The sequence below is a fragment of the Stegostoma tigrinum genome, chromosome 4 (assembly GCF_030684315.1).
Source record: "Stegostoma tigrinum isolate sSteTig4 chromosome 4, sSteTig4.hap1, whole genome shotgun sequence".
Taxonomy (NCBI): domain Eukaryota; kingdom Metazoa; phylum Chordata; class Chondrichthyes; order Orectolobiformes; family Stegostomatidae; genus Stegostoma; species Stegostoma tigrinum.
In genome coordinates, this window is record NC_081357.1 from 34907477 (window position 1) to 34927696 (window position 20220).

Here is a 20220-nt window from a genome sequence, read left to right on the forward strand (position 1 = left end):
TGCAGAGAAAGCAGAATTAATGTTTTGGGTCCAGTACCCTTCTTCAGAAGTTATTGTAGCGATGAAAAGGTTGGTTATGTATGCTATAACTGTAAAAATGAGTGGCTGGTTAAGTGATTTGCCAAAACATTAAAAAAAGACAGAGAACCAGCTTGAAATATAATGTGAGAAAATGTGACGTTTTACACTTTGACAAGAATAAAAGAGGAGCTGGATATAATTTAAATGTAAAGAACTGCAGAAACCTTTAGATAAGAGAAATTTGTGAATCTTCAGACATAAATCACAGAAACGTAGATAGCTAATAGGGAAAACAAATGGAATGCTGGTCTGTGTTTCAACGGGAATGGATTATGAAAATAAGGATATCTTGTCAAAACTGTATAAGGCACCAGTCAGAACATAGCTGCAATACTGTGAACAGTTTTAGTCCCCTAACCTGGGGAAAGACATACTGGTATTGGAGGCAGTCCAGAGGAGGCTCACTAGGTTGATGACAGGTATGGAGGGATTTTCTTATGAGGAGACTGCCTGTGTTCACTGGAGTTTAGAAAAATGAGAGGTGACCTTATTGAAGAATGGAAGATTTTTAGAGGACTTGACAGAGTTGATGAGATTTGTTTTCCTTTGAGGGGAATATAGGACCAGAGGGGTTAATCTCAGAATAAGGAGTCACCAATTTAAAACAGAGATAGGAGGAATTTATTTTCTGAGGGCAGTGAGTCTCTAGAATTCTTTATCGGAGAAGGCTGTAGAGGCTGCATTGCCTATGTATGTTCAAGGTTGAGATAGATCTTTAATCAGTAAGGGAATTAAGGGTAAAAGGAAAGGTGGAAAAACGAAATCGAGGATTATCAGTTCAGATATGTTCTCCTTGAATGGTTGAGCAGATTGCAAGAATTTTCACTAGTTTTTGAAACTAGTAAAAGTAAGTTTTGGTCCTGTAGAGAGTCAGAATGGGGCATTAATAGTAGCTAATAAAGAAATGATAAATGAAGTAAACAAATTGTTTGCTTTTGTAGAGGATACAAAATACATTCCATTAATATTACTGATAAACATACATGTTTTGTTATAGCTTTTCATCTTGCACTCATCAGGAAAATTTATAAGAATACTAATATAACAGGAAAATAACAATTATCTTACGTGAGAGGAGAGTGCTAACAGATTGGCATGTGCATTCTGGTAGAAATGTACCCTTTACATTTTGCCTCCTTTTGGTATTTCTTCAGAATTGCCCTAATGAGTGCAAGAAGAAGAGTGTTGCCAATATCTGTCATCCTTCACAAAACTCTGAAGTTTTGTTGTACCAAATGATCATCCTAACAATAGTTGTAAATCAGGAGTTAGAGGGATGGGAAGAGCTTGTTTTTTGTTTGTTGCCATTTTGAAGAGTGCAGGCAACAAGACAAATCGAAAGACTCAAAGTCAGGCCTTACGGGATATTCAGCGAAGTGGGCAAGTTTCAGAAGTTTTCTGCCATGCCACAAAATGAGCAGGATCAGATACGGCCACAAAAACGGGTCAAAAGTTCAGGAAACTTTAGAAAGATAAATTATGGGGTTTTGGGGGTCATCTATGTGACAGTGGGGACAAGTTAATGTTGAGGAAGGTCAATAAGAGAGAGGTTAGAGGCAATACTATCACTACAAAATCAGATGATAATGTGGGAAGTTGTTGACCTGTTAGCAGCACTTGTAAGGGTTTCTTATGGGGTAGGGGGGTGGGGGCTGCCAGTTATTTAAGAATTACAATACAGATCCTTCTGCAGATCAGTTATGATGCCATCCTCCTTTTGGTTCCCACCTCGGATCCACAAATGAGACAGCAGATCTGTCTCTGACACAAATTGAGGCTTTTGAGCAAGAAAATCACATTTCTTGGCAGCTTGGTGACAAAGGAAGGGAGAGAATGGAAAATACCTCCAAATTCGAATTCCTGAAGGCAAAATCTGGCCTGCCATATAACAGAAGCCACTCCAAGTCCCTCCAAACCACGTACCATCTGAGTTGAAAGTATATCACTGATGCTGAAATTCCTTCCCTAATGGCATTGTGGGTCAACCCACAGCACGTGGATTGCCATTGGTCAGGAAGGCAGTTCACCACCACCTGCTCAAGGGCAACTTGGAATGAGTAATAAAAAAATTTCTTGCCAGTTAGTGACACCCATGTCCCATAAACAAATAATAAAAGTACTTGTAATAGTTCAGTTTGGATTTTTCCATTTTTTTCAATTCCATATGATAAAACAGGCAAATGTGCTAGATACAGCAATTATGTTAATTATGTGATTAAATCAAGAATAATTATGATTAAACTTTAACCGAAATTAATCACAATTAGTTCTTTCATGAATTTGCTTTACCTCAGAAGACAGGAAGTTGCAGTTATTTCCAAATTAACAATTAACATGATAATACTTTTCCTTAGTAATTTGTTGCTCTATTTTATCTAAAGGAGACTGTATATCTGTGAGTGGCCCAGAAGGTAACTTCAAACTCTCACAACTTGAAGGAATAACTGAGCTTATCCTATTGGCCGCTGGTACAGGCTTCACTCCAATGATCAAACTTATAAACCTTGCTTTGAAAATTCCTTCTTTCAGGTAAGTTCCATCAGTTTGATTTTTTAGATTATTAATTGAAGCTGTATTCGATTTCAGGTATTCAAGAATGCTGCCTCTGCATGTTTCACTTTGTTCAGACCAATCTACATCGATGTGATATTATGCTTGTGAGATTAAAATCCAGTATAACTTCTTATAATAATTTGGAGATCTACCAGGGTAACTTTTTTTTTATTCATTCATGGGATATGGATGTTGCTGTTCAGCCAGCATATATTGTCCATCTCTAGTTGTCCTGGAGAAAGTGGCACTGGAACGCCTCCTTGAACTGCTGCTACCATGGTGTGTGGGACACATACAATGCTGTTAAGAGGAGAGTTCCAGGACTTTGACTCTGCAACAGTGAGGGAATAGTGATATAGTTATAAATAGTTCCTAGTTTTCTTAGAAGAGGCAGAAATTTTTAAAAAATCAATTAAACAAAGCACAAAGTACTGCAGATGCTGAAATCTAACATAAAACCATGTTATGTTGGAAACATTCAGCAGATTGTAAAAAATCCTTTCAAAAGGATGGTTAATGTTTCAGGTAGATGGCCTTCAATCTGAACAAACTGTATTTCAAAATTTTAATAATAGTTTGACCCATGCAAGAATATCTTTTAAATTCATGGCTGCAACACAATTTCACGCAGCCACTGTTTTTTCTGATATGTTCACATACTTTTCTCTCAGCGTTTAAATTAACAGGCAGGTTTTCTATATACTAGTAGAAAGGAATGACATTCTAGCCAAAATCCTCATTGTTTTCAATTACTATGTTGAAACACAAAATAATGGATGTAACCAAGCAATCATCTCTCTAGTAACTTGAATATGATATTAAGAGATGATTAAGAGATGTTTAAGAGACATTTATGAGACATTTGTTGGTCTTTAAAACTATATCTAAAAAAAACCCTCTTAGTGCAGTTGCCAGAGATAGAATTCACCATGTTGGAAACTCTGTAGTAATGGGTCTGATATTTTCGGGGGTTACCATTTGTGAAATTCAGTCAGTTAGTTACTTTTATAATTTTCACAAATGTTCTTACCCTGACTATTCTGGAATATCTTTATTACATGAAGCGTAGTTAAAACTAAATTACTAAGTTCAACACAATTTTACATAAACCAAAAGCACTCTGCCTACTCTCATTCTTTCATAATATTTTTCTTTTCCCCAATAAAATAGTCACCAGCGTCAGTGATGTCATTTTACAGTGATACGATGCCTTTGTCAGGATCTGCAAATGTTATGGTCAATCTGTTAAACTGTATTTGCTCTGATGAGTGTTCTTCCTGTTAGAAAGAGAGCTTTCTGTCCCTAGTGACACAGACAGCCCATGATTTTTCACTCAAGCTTTTTAAACACAGACATCAGAAATAAATTAATCTAACAGAGTAGCATGTAATGTGAAGATGATTGTTTCCGGTTGGTATTTATAATAACTGGATCATGGGAAAGAGTCTCAGTAAAATCAGGGTGATATCTCGTGCACAAATCTTTAAGATCTAATTCTAAATTTTGTATTGAAATATCTTTAACAATCATTGCAGCAGGAGATGATATATCTGTTGGTTTCAATGAGCTGATGAGCAGAAGTTTGATTCCATTGTGTTTATGTGAATAATGTCATCTTGATCCAGCCAGTTGCAAAGCTGTGTTTGTGAATGTGTGCCATCAATGTGCCGGCTAGTGGTGGCATTCACAATAAAAGTAGCTTTTTTAAAATTTGCTCTGTAATATAATTCTTGTAATTATAATAATGTAATATAACCTTTTCTTATTTCAAAGTTAAAAGCCTTCCTTTCCAAAAATAAGTATTGAAATAAATGGTTTGATTTATGCTGCCAGTTATAAAACCTATATGGTGGCATGGCAGTGTTTTTATGTAATGAAGATTTGATTTACCATGGAAGCCCAATAATGGTTCATTAATGATGGTATGCTTCTGCTCGTAGGTAAACCTACCAGGAAATCTGTCACGGTATGGCGCACATGTCTGATTCTTGTGACATCCTCAGATAGTTGCTGCAGCCCAGTTGTTCCTTGCTCTGTGACATATATGATAAACCTACACCTAAGTCAATCCTTCTTTCTGTTGTCCTTCACTTTTCCCTCACAAAGGGAGCTCTATAACTTTTCAGAGATAACAAGGTGTAGAGCTGGATGAACACAGCAGGCCAAGCAGCATCAGAGGAGCAGGAAGGCTGACGTTTCGGGCCTAGACACTTCTTCAGCATCTGCAGCTCCTGCTATCTCTCTAGCTTTTCAGCTCTGATTCAAATTACCAAAATACAAACTTTTCTCAATTTTTTAAGAGGTGTTTTTGCCTGTGCGATTTCAAACACCTCCATGTTTGTTGGCTTGTAAATGGAAATTTGAAAATATATCTATTATAAAAGTCTTCAATTTTCTTCCTTGTCTTTATAATCATAATTTATTTAGTAATATTCAAATTGAAATATATTGCAGGAAATGTGCTTTTTGTTTCAATGTTTAGAAAAATACCCTTTCTCACAATCACACCTGTTAATATCTGAAACCAAGAAATTTATTGCTAAGGTTTTGAACTTTTTCAAGTTACTAGTAAGTGCCACGCAGAGCTAGATTTTCATCTCCTGGTGCTGAGCGAACAGGAATTGGGAGTATGCGACAGGGGTAATGTGGGGCCACGCTTTTAAATTTCACCACTAATTTCATTCACCTGCCGTTTTTAGTAGGTTGAGAAAGTGGCAGGTTGTGACCTGATTCAGGTTCGCGATTTGAATACCTGCTGCAAATTTGAATTTCCCTGTCATTGCCTTTGTTTTTGGAAGTGGGTGGATTCCTGGATTTGCAACCTCTGTGCCAGATACGTCTGTTTGTGAATCCTAGGGAATGGCTGCTGTCGACGCAGGAGTTCTTTGGTAACTTTTGAAAGCCCTTGCCAATTTAAGCTGTCAGAACTGAAGTTGTTTGATATCAAAGGTAGTAGGAACTGCAGATGCTGGAGAATCTGAGATAACAAGGTGTAGAGCTGGATGAACACAGCAGGCCAAGAACCATCAGAGGAGCATGAAAGCTGACGTTTCGGGCCTAGACCCTTCTTCAGAAATAAGGGGGGCAGGGGTTTCTGAAATAAATAGGGAGAGAGAGCGAGGCAGTTAGAAGATGGATAGAGGAGAAGATAGGCGGAGAGGAGACAGACAGGTCAAAGAGGCAGGGATGGAGCCAGTAAAGATGAGTGTAGGTAGGGAGTTAGGGAGAAGCTATATCAGTCCACAGAGGATGGACAGGTCAAGGGGGCGGGTTGAGGTTAGTAGGTAGGAGATGGGAGTGCAGCTTGAGGTGGGAAGAGGGGATAGGTGGGAGGAAACACAGGTTAGGGAGGCAGGGACAAGCTGGACTGTTTTTGGGATGCGGTAGGGTGAGGGGACATTTTGAAGCTTGTGAAGTCCACATTGATACCATTGGGGTGCAGGGTTCCCAAGCGGAATATGCGTTATGCTGTTCCTGCAACCATCGAGTGGCATCGTTGTGGCACTGCAGGAGGCCCAGGATGGACATGTCGTCTGAGGAATGGGAGGGGGAGTTGAACCATTTCCACATCCAGCTTTACACTTTGTTTGATATCAATATGTTTTCAATGCAGGGATTGATTATGGGGCTCTGTCGATAAAGTAGAAGAGATCATTAAGTATACCAACACTAGAGTTTTACGGACACATTAGATTCTTCTCTTTGATGCTCTTCTGCATTCTATTTTGTGGAAAATCTGACATTAATATGTGGTTTGACTAGCACAATGATTTAATGTCCTGTCATCTGCTGAGTCTTCAAGGTACTATTATGCAATAGGTGCAGAATGCAAGAATCATATAATAATGCTGGTAAAATTTGACAGTCATTGAATAAAAAAAATCAGTCATTCAAAAATGTTTCCTCCTCATATTCTCATAAAGTGGTTAAATAAACATATGTGGTATAGTTTCCATTGAAGAAACCTTTAATATGCTTGAATTTAGTTGAAATATATGAGCATTGAAAAACAATTCAAATATAAACCTACTAAAAGCTGGTAAACCTGCAAATTAAACAAAACTATCAGTGTCTTCCAAGTTGTGTAAACAGTTACCAAGTAGGTGATTGCCTGATGCAACTTGAACCTAAAACAAGCATTCATAATGGAACCATTTTTCAACTGTATCAGCAGAAACAGACTGAACAGCTGGCTCGATTTTGGTTTGATTGATAATTTTATGAGAATGGGAGTAGAATGTAAGAGGAACGCTGTTTTTCCAAGCAATTTTTGATTGGTTGCTTATTATTCTTCCATGAGCATTTTCAAGACATGCCAAGGTTTGTGGTGATTTGATTGTGTATCTAGTGCTTACTGGGGGAGGGGAGCATTGAGCGTACTTGGGAGATATAAGAAGGTATAAACGTGAGTAGGAGCTGAGGTGTAAGCACTGGAGAGCCTACCAACCATGAATAGAATTGGCCTGATGTTTGAGCAAACAACCAAGCATTCTAACTTGCCAGCTTCACCATTCACCTCCCTCAGGGTGCAGCAGCCTCATTCCAGCCTGCATCAGCCTTCTGGAAACCAAAATTCTGTGTGAATGTGGGCCAGCTTCTAGAAGTTGGGAACACAATGCCAGGAAATGGTCAAGTTTCTAGTTCCCAAAGTTGAAGATGAAAAGTTGTCTCTTGGTTTGCGTCAAGGACACATGCCAGTCCTAAATCAGATGTGACTTTCCATATAGGAAAATATTTCAGCAATGAACTCCTATCTCCTTAATTTAATCATTTGCGTGAAGGGACCAAATGTACAATTGCTAGATTTGACCATTCACGGAAATAGAAACTAAATTGGTGAAAGGATGTAGAGTCTTCAAAGGGATTTAGGTAGGTTCAGTGAATGAGCAAAGGCTTGGCAAGTGGAATGTAGTAAGGCAACATGTGAACTTGTCCATTTTGGCAGAAAAAGAATAGAAAGGAACATTTTGTTAACATTATTATTTAAATGGAGAGGGAGTGTGTTGAACTTCATGGTATGGAAGCATCTGGGTGTCCTGGTCCATAAATTTCAAAAATATTGTCTACAGGTAACATAGGTGATCAGGAAGGCAAATGAAATGTTGACGCCTCTTGCAAGGGGAATAGAATAAAAACATTGGAAAATATTATTACTTCTGAGATACTGCATACAGTTGTGGTCTTCTTCCTTAGCAAAGAAGAAAACTGTATTTAACAATAAGCATAGAGAGGCTTTATTTGTCTAATTGGAATGAAGGAGTTATAAGAAAAGGATGAGCAGGGTGGACCTGTACACATTGGAGTTTAGAAGCAAACATTTTATCTTACTGAATCACATAAGATGCTTAGGAAATTTGAAAGTGTGGATGCTGGCATTAATTATCCGTACGTTCCCTAATTCTAGACTCGCCACAGTGACTAAAAATTAGAGGTTTCCCCTTTAAGACTGCAATGAAGAGAAACATTTTCTATCACAGTTATCAATCTGTGGAATTCTGTTCCCAGAGAGTAGTCGAATCCACATAAGGCTGAAGTAGTTAGACATTTGATGACAAAGGAATCATGATAACATGAAAATGGAATTGTGGCTCCAGTTCCTCTCAGATATGATAATATTGAGTAATGAAACAGATTTGAGGGTCCAAATGGCCTATTCCTGTTCCCAGTTCTTGCCTGTTTGTTCCCTTGAAGTAGATATCATGTATGAAGAATATTTTGGAATTATTGAGCAACAGGGGATTTCCCCATTTTGTTGTTTCCTGTTAATTGTTCAAAAATCCATACTGCAGCTGGTCAGGCATTGAGAACAGTTAAATGTTACACATTCTTCCATGTCCCTCCAAGGTTCCCCCCCTCCCGATGCGCGCGCACACGCACGCACGCACACGCACGCACACATGCACGCACACACAAGAATGCATTTGGAGCTTTCACTATTATTAGCAGAGCAGAAATTACATCTTGCCTTGGGAATCACTGGATCTGACAGTGGGCTAACATTGTTCAAACTAACCTTTTAGACTTAAAAGCTTATTTTCAATCAAACAATCTTTTTCATTGATTATACAAAGTGGAATTGTTCAATGGTGCTTTTGTTTTGTTTCAGGAAAGTGCAATTGATGTTCTTCAACAAGACAGAAAAGGATATATTGTGGAGGGATCAATTAGACCAGTTAGCTTTAAAAGACAAAAGGTAACAAAATGTTTACACCAAAGTATCTTTGTCAGTCGAGTGAAAGTGGCGTATTTCTGTATTTCTAAGTGTGAGATTAAACAAATAGTCAGGGCCTATGTTTTATTGTTACGGAATATATGTTGACTTTTTTTAACGTAAGTACTTGTAACTGAACAACATTGAGAGAAAGCGCTGAGTGGCAAGGGTGCAAAATGTACTTTGGGTGAAGGATTTCAACGTCTGCCACCAAGAGTGGCTCCGCAGCAGCCCTATTGATCGAGCTGGTCAGGCCCTGAAGGGCGCAGCTGCTGGACTGGGTCTGTGGCAGCAGGTGAGGGAACCAACAAGAGGGAAAAAAACTTATTCAACCTCCTACCTGACAATTTGGAAATTTGCTGAGGTAAGTCGTGTACTCTAAAAGCAGGACAAATTCAACCCAGCCAATTACTGCTCCATCAGTTTTTTTCTCGATCATTGTTAAAGAAATGGAAAATATCATCAACAGTGCTATCAAGCAGCACCTGCTCAACAATAAGCTGCTGGATGATGCCCAAATTGGGTTCTGCTAGAGCCACTTTTAGCTCCTGACCTGAATATGGCCTTGGTTTAAACATAGACAAAAGATCTGAATTCTAGAGGGTGATAGCCCTTGACATGCACACCACATTCAAGTGCGGCTTCAAAGAGTCCAAGAAGAACTGGAATCAAAGAGTATTTGGGGGCAAACTCTCCAGTGGTTGGAGTTATACCTGGCATGTAGGACAATGATTGATTGTGGTGTTGGAGGTCAGACATCCCAGTTCCAGGAGTTCCTCAGGGTAATATCCTAAGCCCAACCGTCATCAGCTGCTTTCCCCCCACCCCCGTCCATCATAAGTCTGAAATGAGGAAGTTCGCAAATGTTCAGCACCATTCACAACTCCTCAGATACTGAAGCAGCCTGTGTTCAAATGCAACAAGATGTGGACAATATCCAGGTTTGAAATGACAAGTGGCAAGTAACATTTCTGCTACACAAATACCAGGCAATGACCATCTCCAACAAGAGACAATCTAACAGCCACCCTTGATATTCAATGGTGTTACCATCACTGATTCCCCCACTATCAACATCCTTGGGAGTTACCGTTGACTGGAAACTCAACTAGACTTACCACATAAACACTGTGGCTACAAGAGCAGATCAGAGTCTAGGAATATTGCCCTGAGTACTGCACCTGCTTACTGTCCCAAGCCCTTCTGCCAACTGCAAGACATGAGTCAGGAGTATGATGGCATATTCACCAGCTGCCTGGATGGGTGCAGCTCCAACAATACCCAAAAAACTTGACACCACCCGGGACAAAACAGCCTGCTTGACTGATACAACATCCACAAGCAAGCACTCGTTCTACCAGTGATTTTCAGTTACAGCAGTGTATACTATCTATGTGATAGATGCAGAAACTCAGCAAAGACCCTTAGACAGTGTTTCCAAACCCAAAACCATTTCCATGTAGAGTGAAAAGGGCAGCAGATACATTGGATCACCTGCACGTTCCTCTCCAAGCCAATCACCATCCCAACTTGGAAAATTTCACTAGTTCCTTCAGTTTCACCGGCTCAAAATCATGGAATTCCTTCCCTAAGGGTATAATGGATCAACCTACAGAACATGTACTGCAGCAGTTCAAGAAGGCAGCTTGTCACTACCTTCTTAAGAACAACTAGCGACGGGCAATAAATGCTGTCCAGTTAATGAAGCCCATGCCTCACGAGGAAATAAAAGTAAATATGCTGGTCAAGAGGTAAATTGAGCTCAGAAGTACAGATTTCAATTGTAAACAATTGAGGTCTAAACTCTTTGCATTTGAACTGTTTTGTTTTTTGTTTAATTCTGTGATTTCCTTGCACTACTATGTACTGGTATAATCAATTCCTGTAGTGGTGATAGAGAGAGTACAGCAGGAAAGCCTGATATTTTAATATTACTTTGCGGGTTGAATTTTGTATTCATTCTGCAGACTGAAAATTCTATGATCGCCATGTAACAGATAATCTTAAATCGGAGCTGTGGTATGTTTGATAAGACGCAGTTTTCTGTGTAGCTTATAAGATGTTTGTAGTTGTGCTTGTTAACTGAAGATGTTATCTTGCAATGTACGTACTCCATTTTAGTTATCAGTCTGTCACAGAAAAGTACTTGGTTCATTACATACAATTCAAGATGATTAACATGCTGATCTCCTATACATCTGGTTGCTGCTTACTTTGTCTGTAAAATTAAATTGAAATTTATTGCTTGGAGACAGAGTGCAAGAACTAATTCTGAACTGCAGATGGAAAGGTCATCATACTAACTGTGACTCATAAAAAGAATGATTCATCATCAGAATCAATGGGACAGACAGCACACATTTTTCTATCATTATGAAAAGAAAAAACTTTGTAGAATACCAGTTTATTTGTACTAAAATTAGTATAGCAGAATGCAAAAAAAAAGACTGCACCCTCTGTCAATCTTTCTGTTTTCCTTTTCAATTCCATCTATCTCATATTGCACCCTTTGTATTTACCTCATCCACTGCCTCACTCAGTGGCTTTCTCTCTCGTTCTGCCTCTCTATAAACCTATCTGTATCAATAATTCTGCACATCACTTCAATGCTCTGAGCCATCTACACAGGATCCTGGCTAAGCTACTGATAGTCCATTGTTTGGCCACAAGTCAGCAAATCAAGTAATGACTCAGCTGAATCTCAAAATGATGAAAGCAGTAACACTGATTAGCTGTGAATCCAAATCAGAAATTTAGAATTTAAACTGGAATCAATTTGGAATGAGTTAGATTTGGACTTGGTTGCTGTGAAGAGATGTGCCCATGGAAGGAAGTTTAGCAAACGTATGATCAAACACGAGGAAAAGATAACAATGACGCTCTCTGCTACTGCTTTCTTTCCATGTACAGGTAATGAAATCTCAAAGTATTGAAATAAATCTGGTCCCCATTCAAACGCAATATTTTAAATAAGAAGCACAAAGCTCTATATAGGTCCAAATTTACTCATTGTATTTTAATTTTGCATTTTTATTTTTATGACAGCCCGTAACGCATTCAAATTTTTATAACCTTTTGCACCACAAACTAGTTTTTAATGTTGTAGTTAGATCCTTAAATGTTTGTCCCTTGTTTCCTCCATTCAGTCTGAATTTCCTGCTGCCCATCAATTCATGTGGAAAGGAAAATAATTTTACAATATTGTTTAGAATCAAGATCAATCAAATTGCTTGCACATTTTACTTTAGCATTTCAAAATGCTGAAGTTAGCAGCAATGACTTAAAAAGAGATAAATGGTAACCAAAAGCATCTCATCCTTTGTCAAACTTTTTTTGAAGTGTTGATAGCATTTGTAACTCTTCAGTCCTTTAGCCAATTCCTGTCTCAAAAGAATATAATTAGTCTAGCTTTCTTCAGTGTTCTGGAATGCAAATCATGCAACCCCTAGTGATGCATTGTTATCAGAGCTGCCACTGTACTGTCATACTATCTGTCTATATCCCACTCCTGACTTCATTCTGTTTGATGAATGCTCAATCAATTAAAGTATATAATTTTGCAATGCTGAATACTTAAGTGCCTAGCACGTATGTTTCCTGATACTGTCATTAACAGACGAAATAGTTCACGAAAGCTTGCAAAATGTTGCTATGCCAAGGGGAATGGCAGGTTTGGCAAGACCTAATTTTAAACTTATTTCTGTCAAAATGATCAATACAAGTGTAACGCCAGACCTGTGGACAGGGTTCAGGTCTCAATTCCAATGTTCTCCCATTGAGTTTAAGCTTCCCCGAGGTTGACGTTTGCTAATGAGTTGCAAATGTTTTGACCCCAGGGTAATACCTTTGGACTGTGGGAGGAAACAGGACCAACCAGAAGAAGCCCATACCACTGTGCATCAGTGAGACCAAATTAACCATCTCATTATTTTTCTAAAGTTGTCCATCAGAAATTGTTGTGTTATTTGGAAATTAAATTCTATTTCAGGTGAATTGTTTTGTAAACTTATTTTAAACAGAATGACTGAGAATTTCCATTATAGTGATCATAGTCAACATTCCCTCCATGTTGCTCAGTGAGTACACCATGTGATTACCAGGTTTAAGTAAAAGAAATTCTCTTTGCTGGTCACAATGTTTGTTACCATTATGGTGGGTATACTACTAGATTGTGGCAGAGTTTTATTTTGCTTATTTTCTACCCTACTGAGGCAAGGCCCAGACTTTTTTCAGGAGTTACTTGATTATAACGTGACAGTTACCGCAAATTGCCAGATTTTCCGTTCAAATGCCCCTAGAAGGTACAGCATAAAGGCCACTTCAAAACTTCTTTTGCCGCTGTTTTCATCGCCCAGATATTGAAAAGTTAATTAACACACCTGCACCCTTTTAAAGTGAATAGTGAAAATAATTTGCCCACTGACATCTGAAAATTACCTGCAATAACCTGCAAGTAGCACATGCACTTGCAAAATGCACGTGTTACGCATATTCCAAACAAGATCTATCTTTCCACCAATAGATTTGTGGTAACTTCACAAAAACAGAACTCAAAGGTGGAATAAACACTTGTGAAAACCAGAATAAAATGTTATCATTAAGTGAAGGAATGATGCTGTTTGTGATTAAGGTAGAAACTCACCATAAGAGCCAGGGTGGCTCAGTCGATAGAGCTTCAGCCTTTCAATCTGAGGGCCCAGGTTTCAAGCCATTGCCCGGATAACCATTTTGACATCAGCACCATAAATTGAGCTGTGCAGTAGGTTGCATACACAGGCAGCACGGTGACTCAGTGGTTAGCAGTGCTGTCTCACAGCACCAGGGACTCGGGTTCGATTCCACCTGCAGGAGACTGTCTGTGTGGAGTTTGCACAGTCTCCCCATGTCTGTGTGGGTTTCTTCTGGTTGGTCCGATTTCCTCCCACAGTCCAAAGTTATTCAGGCTGGGTGGATTGAACAATGGATCATTGCCCTGCAGTGTCCCAGAATGCGTAGACTATGGCGGATTAGCTGTGAGAAATGCAGGGTTACAGCGATAGAGTAAGGAGTTGGATCTGTGTGGGATGTTCTTCAGAGTGTCGGTGTGGGCCCGATGGCCCAAAATGCTTGCTTCCACACTGTAGGGTTTCTATGATTAATTCATGGCAATCCCCAACTCCTGGTATTTCGACACTGCACAATTTCCATCAAAGTCTAGTGCTTCATTGAGGACACTTGTATCAGCATCTAAGACATTTCTGAGTACATTGTAGCTCTTCATCTTTTTGAACCAAAGGTCACAATTAGTGGGTTGAACCATTTCTCCAGAGCTTCATCCAAGTTTGAAAACAACAAACTGTTTGTGATGGTAGGAGTACACTGGTAATTAATCCTCACTATTCTACAAGTCATTGAAAATGTGCAGATGTTTTATTTACCACTAAAGTCATCTACTTCTTTCTCTTTAGCACTGTTATCTTGAAAAAAGAAATTGTTCACCAGGTTTTATCAATTTTTTTTAAATTAAAAATAGAAATTATTTAAACAAACAGCAAAAGTGGTTTATTAACTAACATTACTCTGTAATTTTAAATTATTTCCATGTATTCCCCCACACATTCAGAGTCAGACAAGCCAACACAGCACATCTCAGCACAAATGTATCAAGGGTTTGAAAAATAGGCTGAAACAAAAATGTGCATGTAGATTGAGATTTCAGATTTAGTGGATAAATATGAATTGATCTTTTATTTCTAGTCAATGTATTCGACTGCTGATAGTGACTGATGGATGGATGATCTTCAAACCCAATTTCAAAAGCAGTTGAGAAACAGTTACAATTGACAATTGAAATTTTATCATGTTCTTTCAAACTACTTCAATGAGAGAGAACATTTTTTTGACTGATTTTTGTTGTAAGGCTTTTTTTCCTCTTGCTGACAGAGAAAGAGAGTGAACACTGCTCTTTTGTTGCAAGCCTGCGCACAACTGCCATACGTAAATGTGAAGTGAAAAAGCAATTTTAATTCAGAGGCTGTTGCAAGGCAAACTTCAGCGTGAATCCAAGGTTTTTGTTACAAACTGGTGTTCAACAATTAAGACATAAGAGATGAGTTTATTTCTTAAGAGCTTTGGAGGACTTGTGGAGTAGTGAAGCTTTATTACTAGTGCACTCCACCTGTCAAAGTCAGTTTCTAATTTTTATTATTCTATTTGTTTTAATTACGAATCAGTTTCTATCTTAACCACTTAAACAATATTATTCACTCACTCACTGATCTATGCACATATACAGCCAGGGCCCTTTCTTTCTGCACCCCTCGTAAGAATTATGCTCCCTGTTTTACATGATTTTCAATGTTCTTCCTACCAAAATGTATCACCTCACACTTCTCTCTATGTAACTACTAATTCTATCCTTTTAAGCTTCTGCAAAGTTCCCACTAAAGTTGCATTGCTGTACCAACATGCAGTTGCTCTAAGATGCTACATCTAAAGCTTAGAGGCCTGCGCAGCCAGCGAGAAAATTAGAGGAAATGCTGTTGCCCACCACTGACCTCCAGAGAGCCCAGATTTGTTTGGCCTGCCTTTCCCATTTGAGGGAATATATGTTTACTGTGCCTGAAACATCTCCTCTTCAAAGGTAGCCCATGTTCAGATACTTCTTTTTCTACCAACCTTTGGTTCAAGTCTGTCCATCCTTGTGCAGTTCTTGTTCCATTAAAGTCTGCTGTCTGCTGGTTGATTGATCATTCCAGAGTAGAACAAAGTCATTTTCCACCATCATCGTAAAACTTAAATCCTCTAAGCATTTCCCCACCATTATTTGATCTACTTGCCTACCTTGCTTTCAAGAACCAGGTCTAGCAGTGCCTCCTTTCATGTCGGGCTGGACACATTCTGCTGTCGGAAATTCCCCTGAATACAATCTACAAAAGCTTGTCCTCTCATTACCTCTTACACTGACACTGACACTGTCCCGTCTATAGATGGGTTATTAAAGTCTCCCAATATTATCTACTCTCTGATGCTTATACAGCTGTGTTATTTCCTTACAGATTTGTTCCTGTACATGCTTTCCAGTTGTTGGTGTGTACGTTACACTGAGGAATGTAATTCTGTCCTTCTTATTCCTTAGCTCTGGCAAAACTATCTCCATTCTTTAACCATCTGAAACATCTCTTTCTTGAGGACTGCAGAACTCTTCTTAACCAAAAGTGCGATCCCTCCTATTTTTCTCTTTCCTGTATTTGCTGAACATGTAGCTCATTTCACTCCTAGACCTATTCTACTTCAAGCCAGGCTTCCTTTATCACCACAACATCATAATCCTACAAAGTTCCTAATCTTATCAATAATACTCCATGCATCCACATACTCCATTCAATGTAACCCTGATTCATTACTTTCTCCCTTACTCCAACTCCTCATAACTTGGTATTCTCTATTTTAGTGTTATATTTTCTTTAGCATTTCATGCACCCTGATATTGCTTTCTAATATTTCTCTTGGTTACTACACCCTTGTTGAGTTAGGTTAAACCCTTCCCCACAGCACTAACAAAATGTCCTGCAAGGACCTGGTCCAGATTCTGTTTGGATGTAACCCATTCAGCTTATACAAGTGCCATTTCCCCAGAGCCACTCTTCGTGACCCAGGAGTCTAAAGAACTCCCTCTTGCACTGTATTACCAGCCACATATTCATGTATTTTATTCTGTTTCTCTACTCACTGACATGTGGCACTGGAAGTAATCTGTAGATGACCACTTTAGATAGCTTGCTAATTTTCTACTTGGCTCCCTAAATTCCCTACGGACCAAATTGCGTCTGCCACGGTTGTCATTGATGACGAAGTGGACCGTAACCTCTGGCTGTTCATCCTTCCCCCAGAAAGATGTCCTGCAGTTGTCTTTGGCATCCTTGCCCCGACTGGAGAGGTGGGAAATTCAAGGAAGCAACGCAACATCCTGAAGTCACACTGGTAGATGCAGAAATTCTAATCTGTTCCCCAAATGAAAGAATCCCCTGTCACTACTGCCTTTCCACTCTTCCTCTTCTCCTGTACATTTTGGTCACCTGTTCTGCCAATGGCTTGGTTCTTGCTATACTCCCCCAAGGATCCATCGCTCATCAATATCAAGGTCATAAAAGTGGTTAATGAGCAGCACATCTGGTGACTTGAACTACCTGCTTGTTCCCTTGGACTGCCTAGTGGTCACCCATTCGCTATACACTTGATTGCTCCTCACTTGCATTGTGACCAGCTCTGTGAATGTGCTGTCAAAGTGTGGATGCAGCACTTTCACTGTAGCCACTGATTGAACTCTGAAACCTAAATTTGAAACTTGGGTAGTGAGTGGCGCATCCTGTACATAGGCTCATCTTGGTCATTAGGAGCACCCACAATTTCCTACATGCCTCAGATGAGCATTCTGCTTGGCTGAGCTGCCCAGCCATACTTTAACCTTCAACTTGGAAGTTACACATCTTTACATTTTATCGTTTTTGTTTTACTTACTTTACCCTTATTCTTTACCGTTAACTACAAAGAGATTACTGGAAAGTAGAACACTTTCACCTTTACTCACAAATCATCTTCCTCTCATGTGCCTATAAATTCTTACTTTTTCCGTGCTAGTTTAGAAAGTTACCTTTTCCAAAGTCAGAAGGTTCCAAACACAGCCCCCAACTTCTCTGCTTGCACTGCTTGATCTGGTGTCTGCAGTTTCTCTATCTTTTTTTTTCTAATCGGTTGTTCTCTCCCTCTAATGTTTGACCTGGGATTAATTTTCTCTCACAATGTTTTATCTGATACACTCTCTCTGTGTAGTGTTTTTTCTGATGTCCATTCTCTCTCTCTCTCTCTCGCTCTCTCTCTCTCGCTTGCTCTCTCACTCGCTCTCTCTCACGCATGATGTTTTATCCAGTATGCGCTCTCTCTCTTTGCACTGTTTATCTGATGTTTGCTCTCTCTCTCTCTCTATCTCTCTCTCTCACATTGCTTTATCTGGTGCCCACTATCTCTCTCTCATACACTCAATTATCTGGTGTCTGTTCCCTTTCACTTCTTGTACTGTCCTATCTGGATCTACATTGCCCATCTCACTGTTAAGAACGTCTCAGTTTTACTTTTGAATGGGATGAAATACTGTGTTTAGGCAGAGCAAAACAGAGATACGTTTGTATCTGAAACCTCTAGTGTAAGATGTTGGACTGGGTAGTTAAGCAGTCTAACAGAAATATCCCAGTTTTTAAAATAAGTTAGGTTCATCAGTGAAAACATTTTTGCTGCTGATTAGAAAATCAGAAACAAAGGATTTCTTTCAGGTGCATGTAGGAATTCTGTTAAAGAATCTTTAACTCATTTCATGTTCTAATCATTTGAGGAGAAATTGCATCAACAGGTGAAGATATTGAAGACTATGGGAGAAACGTGAGCGATGAGAGCTGCCAGTTGGTCAGAAGCCTGTAAACTCAAACTTAACAGTACTTTGCAGAAGGCTCTGGCTACTGCCAAAAAGACAAAAGTACGATGACTAAGGTGTCACAAAAGTGCATTTTTTGGGTTGGGATTTGTTTCTGGGTCCAGGGGATGCTGGTAAGCTTGCAGGGTGAACAGGCTATTGTTTTTGTAAATGTAGTCAACCATGAAATTCTCCATAGGCTCATTATATTGTGCAGTGAATAATACCCGACTATAATCTTAAGGCAATAATTCTGGAGCACCTGCTCAGCCAAGAAACTATAGCAACAGCTGTAAAATGAGCTACAATTTGGAATTGTATGATACAAAATAACGAAAAAGTAATTTAACTCTGCACTGCAGTGGAAGGTCCCTGAATGACATTGTCTAACATGTTTTTATATGTCTTCTTAGGTTTAAGGTTGAATATATCCTCTCAGAGCCTCACTCCGAATGGATGGGGAAACGTGGAAAGATTGAGATGTCCCTTTGTTCAGAATATTTGACGGAGCATGCTGAAGAGTTGAAAACACTTGTGTGTATTTGTGGTCCAACTTCCTTCACTGAGCAAGCTGTTAGGTATGTACTGTGATAATCAGTTTATCTAGGATGATATTCTGCTCCTTCAAAGCAGATTTCCATAATCTAATTTAACTTCCAGCTCTGTGCTTCTGTTATCTTGCATATCGTTTCTTTGCAGACTGCCTCATCCTGATCTCTGCATCCTATACATTTCTTTCAACCCATGCTCCCATTTTGTAATATCGCTTTCCTCTACCCCTCCCTTGGCCCATCTGCTACAAAAATCCTTATCTATGCCTTTGTCGTCTCCAGACTTGACTAATCCTATCAAAAAGCAGAAATCACTGGAGAAACTCAGCAGGTTTGGCCGCCTCTGTGAAGCGAAAGCAAAGTTAACGTTTTGAATCCAGTGACCCTTTGTCAGCAGAGCCTTGAAGAAAGGTCACTGGACTCAAAACGTTCGCACATGCTATCAGACCTATTGAGTTTCCAATCAAAAAACAGAAATCACTGAAGAAACTCAACAGGTCTGGCAGCATGTGCAAAAGTTTTGAGTCCAGTGACCTTTCTTCAAGGCTCCGCTGACGGAAGGTCACTGGATTCAAAACGTTAACTCTGTTTTCGCTTCACAGAGGCTACCAGACCTGCCGAGTTTCTCCAGGGATTCTGTTTTAGTTTGTTTCATATCTTCAGAATCCACAACTTTGTTTTTTTTTATTATTCCAATTCTATTCAGCAAGGCTATCATCCAAATTTCAACTCATCCAAATCATTGTTGTCTATATCCTATCCAGCAATGCGTCCTGCAGAATTGTCATTCCTGTTTTTACAAATTGCATTGGCTCAAAGTCACTCAACATCTCCTTGATTTAACACAGCCTAATTTTTAGGAGTTACTGTCAAAGATTTTCAGTTTTGTTATCAGGTACGCCAAGACCGGAAAGGGATCATAATTTTTTTCTAATAGATGTATTTTCTTATTTAAACTTTAAAATTTTGCCCAGAACCTGGCCACTGATTATTTTCTTATTTCGAAAAATACTTTATTCATAAAAAATGTATGTATATACTTAGTTACTAAAGCAGTTCAGTTCTGTTGTGAAGAAAACAAACATTGGAGTTTGACTTTATCCAACTAACAAACCAAAGATAACAAAGTGTGGAGCTGGATGAACACAGCATGCCAAGCAGCATCTCAGGAGCACAAACAAGCCAAAGACATTTCTTAATTCTGCAAAACTATACTTACATGCTTTTGAAGCATTAGGAGGGTCTGATAACTGAGTGGATCCCCATATAATTTCGGCAGAAAGACGGCAGACAGTGGTCTTTCCCCACTGTACCTTGGCAGCAGCAGCAGCTCCCCATGCCTTAGTGCATCCCTCAGCACATAATCCTGGACCTTGGAA

General features: G+C 39.2%; 1 protein-coding gene across 3 annotated transcripts in view; it reads left to right on the forward strand.

Annotated features, from left to right (window-relative positions):
* Nucleotides 1-20220, forward strand: part of LOC125452668 (cytochrome b5 reductase 4) — a 105100-nt gene that overhangs the window by 71746 nt on the left and 13134 nt on the right. For all 3 annotated transcript variants that reach the window (XM_048531337.2, XM_048531338.2, XM_059645263.1), the window contains 3 exons: nt 2463-2610; nt 8741-8827; nt 18704-18868. In XM_048531337.2, the coding sequence (XP_048387294.2) occupies nt 2463-2610; nt 8741-8827; nt 18704-18868 (400 nt within the window). The remainder of the gene's footprint in view (nt 1-2462; nt 2611-8740; nt 8828-18703; nt 18869-20220) is intronic.